Below are 919 nucleotides of genomic sequence, written 5' to 3'. Positions count from 1 at the left end.
ATATATATATATATATATATATATATATATATATATATATACGAAGGTGGGCCGAAAAGTTCATAGGATGACGAAGAAGGAGTTAGCATACAATAATTAAACTTACCATGCATTAAATTCAATCTTTACTGATGCTAACTGCACTTTTTCTTTCAAGATAAACCCACATTGGATACTGAATTGAGAACTTGGAAAAGTATTACTAGACACATTTCGTGAAAATGGATAAAATTTGGCGCTGCGGTGTTATCAAATATCTGCAGAAAAATGAGTTAGCCCCAAGGACATTCATGCTGACGTGGTTTCTACATTAGGGGATGATTCTCCAGCTTTATCGACTTCGCAAAAGTGGGCCCCTAAATTCAAAAGGGGTAGGAGACTCAAGGTCCGTAAGTCCTGCCACAACCACCACCCATAAAGACATCGACCGTGTTCACCACATGGTGATGGATGACAAACGTTTAAATGTTAATCAAACGAAAGGGGTCCTGCTTCATCAGGACAATGCTCCTGTACACAAATCTGTGATTGCAAGGGCTGCTGTGAATGACTGTGGCTTTGGACTGGTTGATCATCTTCCGTATTCTCCTGATTTGGCACCATCTGACTATTTTCTATTCCCCAACATGAAAAAAACCTTTGGCTGGGAAGCAGTATCAGACCGATGATGAAGTCATATCTACTGTTGAGGACATTTTGGGGGGTCAGGATGAGAGCTTCTATACCACGAGAATCCAAGCGCTGCAACACAAGGGGAAGAAGTGTGTGAACCGCGGGGAGACTATGTCGAAAACTAAAACGTTAGGCCAAGTTCGGCCATTGCATCGTGGTCAGTGTATGAACTTTTCAACCCACCCTCGTAATATATATATACATACATATATATATATATATATATATATATATATATATATATATA

General features: G+C 39.2%; 1 protein-coding gene across 1 annotated transcript; it reads left to right on the top strand.

Moving 5' to 3' along the window:
• The first annotated feature begins 317 nt into the window (after positions 1-317).
• On the top strand, positions 318-668 carry LOC128249063 (histone-lysine N-methyltransferase SETMAR-like). Its single transcript, XM_052971668.1, has one exon. The coding sequence runs from the start codon at positions 318-320 to the stop codon at positions 666-668; it is 351 nt and encodes a 116-aa protein (XP_052827628.1).
• Positions 669-919: the final 251 nt, after the last annotated feature.

Source organism: Octopus bimaculoides, chromosome 11 (assembly GCF_001194135.2).
Source record: "Octopus bimaculoides isolate UCB-OBI-ISO-001 chromosome 11, ASM119413v2, whole genome shotgun sequence".
Classification (NCBI taxonomy): domain Eukaryota; kingdom Metazoa; phylum Mollusca; class Cephalopoda; order Octopoda; family Octopodidae; genus Octopus; species Octopus bimaculoides.
The sequence above is the reverse complement of the archived record's forward strand: the minus strand, read 5'-3'. Positions and strand labels throughout refer to the sequence as shown.